The sequence below is a fragment of the Apostichopus japonicus genome, chromosome 11 (genome assembly GCF_037975245.1).
Source record: "Apostichopus japonicus isolate 1M-3 chromosome 11, ASM3797524v1, whole genome shotgun sequence".
NCBI lineage: Eukaryota > Metazoa > Echinodermata > Holothuroidea > Aspidochirotida > Stichopodidae > Apostichopus > Apostichopus japonicus.
This window is the reverse complement of record NC_092571.1, coordinates 22,969,258-22,973,110: the sequence shown is the minus strand read 5'-3', so window position 1 is coordinate 22,973,110 and position 3,853 is coordinate 22,969,258. Positions and strand designations below refer to the sequence as shown.

Sequence of the window (3,853 nt, the reverse complement as noted above, 5' to 3'; positions counted from 1 at the left end):
TAGATTGTGTGTAGCCTAACACCACACTGAAGTCCATGGAAAGATATTGTCTAACCTATAGACCAGGCCTTTACGTGTATACTATACGGGCTATTGTCGGTACTGAAGAATATTGACAGTAATTTTACTAGAGAAAAAGGTTTGCGTTCCAGGGGCGCAAGCCCCCAAAAGTTTGCATCCCGTAAAAAAAGTCCAGATCGAACACCAATTGTGTTTCTTGTATGACCTATACTTTAGTTGTAAAGATGCGATCGTATCACTGCCTGTACTTTGTATATGTCCTAGACAATATATTACGGGAGATGGTTTAGTGCCTTAGCTTCGCTGTTTGACAGGGGCGGCTGCGACCGTGTAGCAAGTTCATTAAATGTTTCATCGCAAAAATTGCGATTGTTTAGCGATTAACGCCAAGCCACCGAATTTATAAGACAAAAAACCCAGAACCCATTAACTGAAATAGAAAAATTTGGGTTTTCTATCGCCAAAGGTGCCCTTTCTTTTAATCATGTAGTTTTCTTGTGTGAATAAAATCAGTCACCACCGAAAACGAAAATATTATACCGGTGAAAAGTACTCGAAGTTAAAATCGTCAGTTCATCGTCACAGCAACAGTAAACGTAAGATCCTACATGCCCTCTTGAAGACATAGCACATACCTTCCAAACAACTGTCGATTTCCAGCTTATTGAAAGTTTTAAACAAGGCTACGCAGAGTGTGATCTTTTTTCTTTTCTTTTTTAGCTAATCGATGGTTAGGAGAGGTTTCCTATTTACTTAGTGTGGTGGTAGGCTACCATGTGGTCGAAGGAAGCAGCAATAATGAAAGTATTCCATGGATACTTTAGTTCCAACCAACTTCGTCCCAATTTCAGCGCATTCCCAAATAGTCTGGCTAGATTTTCCTAGATAAACCTACTGCACATGACTTAAACATGAATTACTAAGTAAAATACTGACACATTTTTGGAGCTTGTGTTCAGCTCTATAAATTCTTAATGTTCACGATCTACCGGTTAGATTCATACTACAGTGATACATAAATAAAAGCATATGTTTTAGTCATATTTATGATATACGGGAAATGTTTCGAGTTACTAAACTAATCATCTTCGTTTGTTACACACCACCAATTTTTATAGTGATTTAAAATGTTAGAATTCAATACAAGGTACTTTAATATTTGCAGCAAAATCTGCTTGAGTGTGCATTTCAAATACAATCGGAGATGTGTTTTCCTCCGAGAGCAGACTTGCCTCTTTGAATCCTTCAGAAATAGACTCCAGAGTATACTTCTCCAGAGTGCATTTCGTATAAGGTTCAATTGGCGTCCAATACTCGCACGCGTTGAGCCTATTCCGCGACAAAATGCTACTCATCTCTTCACGTGCCATGCACATGTCCACCTCCTGCACATCAGATGACTCACAGGCAGAGAAGTCCAATTCGTGGTTAAGAGAAAACATAAGTTCATCAAGATATTCATTGACGTCTTCGATGATTACGTAATCAACAATATGGCATGATGCAGCTTCTTTCCACGAGGCAGTGAAATAGTCTTCTCCGTCTTTCATGCTCACTCCGAATTCATTTATGATGAGTTCTTCAACTTGATAAGCGGGTATTGCCATGTTAGGGTCAAGAAATGGCTTCTCAGTTGACACAAAACTGCTAAGAGCAAGCTTAAAATTGGGCAGATCATTAGGGTCAGGTCCGGTCAAATACGGCACAAAGAATTGAACTGTGGGAGTTTTCAATGAGTATTTTGCAGCAACATCGCAGGGTAAGGTATCGATGAATGATTGTGCCGAGAGGTGTCCAATGGAGATGCCAACGACGTGTTCGTCCGGCTGAAGGAACTCCGGCAAAATGGGGTAGTTAGGTAAATTCAGAGAACCTTTGAAAATGGTAAATTGAAAGTTTATAAAAGATAACTTATTAATGTTTTTATTCGCATACACATTAATAGGGATTTTGAAGGCTTCCTGCCGGGGTGCAGAAAACTTGCCCACGGGTCGCATTTTGCCCACCTTTGCTAAGACTTATCCCCATGGTACGCTGCTATACTCCATATCAGTTACTTTACAACATAACCCCCTAAAGCCACCGCCCTCCGTGAGCACGCACACACGCACTTTGAGAAGCAAATAGACATACATGCATTCATCTATATAATACATTGGAGTTTTAAAATAACGGCCTAAACAAGTTGCAATCTTTATGAAGTTTGACGTAGAACCATCATGATTTATTCTGAAATCTAAGTTTCTGATCTCACCAACATGTGTCCCGGAACTTACCGTGGCAACAAAATAACTCACTCGGACATTCTAGCTGAACAATTATGTGAACTTTACATATTGGTAGAGATGGAGGAGAATTAAGATAGGAAAGTGAAAAATAAACATAAGTAACTTCAAAGAAGGAATAAACATATAGACATTCTGGCTATATCAACAGTTAATTAAAGCCGTAAAAGGAATTGCCCATGAGTCGTGAACAGGTCAAGAGCGAATGGAGAGAAATTAAGGCCTCTTGAGACCATCCTGATATAGGCCCAAGTACTCTAACCCTATCCCCATTCCTTCTCACAGCACACAAAGATTGAGAGGAAACCAAATTAAAAATAAGTAAAGATGTCAATAAAAGTGGAAATCATGGTTTATTGCTGTACATATATTTCTTTCCACTCGTTTTGAGTGAATCGGTTTGTCTTTATGTACATATATGGAAGTTATGGCTACCACTTTCTTCCTGCGTCATATTAAATTTCTTTCAGACTCGACAATCACGGGAGTAAAACACGTGAACAAATGTAAGTCAACATTGTTATAAATTGCAATGCAAATTTATGACATAGACGACATTTCAAGATAGACGTGCGAACATTTAACAATAAAATCTCGAGAATGAAGATCAGAGCAAACTTTTCATCTCTAATACATAAGTCGTTCGCGGTATGTCTTACCTTTTTGATCCGGAAGTAATGCATTTAGTCGGTTAAGTTTACACGCAACTCTCTCCCTTGGAACTGGAAAGAGCACGATGGTCCCCGAATAGCCCGCTCGTGTAAGATTAGCAAATTTGTCTGCTTCAGAGGTTCGAATGAAGTAGAACATGTAGAAGATAGTAACAGCCAAAAACGACTTCATCTTCGTTGGTGAAATTCGATCCTTAATTAGAAAAATTTTCTGAACTGAGTGAGCTTTCCAAAACGAATGACAGGATATTTATACTCAGCCATCTCTATATTTACGGAAGCGAAGAAATGGCATTATTGTTCTACATATTCGTATCTTTCCAAAGCACTGTTAGAATTTAGTCTAAGTGACTTGAATGTCTTTTTCTTTCTTTTATTGTCATATGACAATTCCACAGAGGCGCTATTGACTATGTAAGCGCTGTTTTTTTTTTTAACAGTCAAATACATTCCCGATGCTTGATTCTATACAGCGTTTCAAGTCCATCGTGTGTTCCTTCTGAAGATAAGGAGGTATACAAGTTTGTTTTTTTTTTTATTCTCTTGCCGAAGTCAAAAGGTGCGATGTACGGAAGCGTAGAAGGGACATTGCATTGACAAGTTACCAACTTGACAAAACGACAATTATCTGCAAATTGACGAGTAGCACACTTACTACCATCTCGACAAGATGACAAAATTCAGAAAATTGACGAGTTGACGAGATAACGGATCTCGTCAATGCAATAATTTTCTGCAAATTGACGAGTTGCACACTTACTACCATCTCGACAAGATGACAAAATTCAGAAAATTGACGTTTTGACGAGATAACGGATCTCGTCAATGCAACAATTTTCTGCAAATTGACGAGTTGCACACTTACTACCATCTCGA

At 38.6% G+C, this 3,853-nt stretch overlaps 1 protein-coding gene across 1 annotated transcript; it reads right to left on the bottom strand.

The window, feature by feature from the left end:
- Positions 1-835: 835 nt before the first annotated feature.
- LOC139976299 (uncharacterized) lies at positions 836-3,538 on the bottom strand. The gene is made up of 2 exons (XM_071984959.1): positions 2,966-3,538; positions 836-1,894 (listed from the first exon to the last, which is right to left on the bottom strand). The coding sequence occupies exons 1-2, from the start codon at positions 3,147-3,149 to the stop codon at positions 1,152-1,154; spliced, it is 927 nt and encodes a 308-aa protein (XP_071841060.1). The 5' UTR covers positions 3,150-3,538; the 3' UTR covers positions 836-1,151.
- Between the last annotated feature and the right edge of the window lie 315 nt (positions 3,539-3,853).

Bases quoted from the DNA above. Each gene is read 5' to 3' on its own strand.
- LOC139976299 (XM_071984959.1), bottom strand. From the start codon at position 3,149: ATGAAGTCGTTTTTGGCTGTTACTATCTTCTACATGTTCTACTTCATT. The intron at 1,895-2,965 runs GTAAGACATACC...CCATTTTCAAAG, and splicing joins ATTACTTCCGGATCAAAAAG to GTTCTCTGAATTTACCTAAC.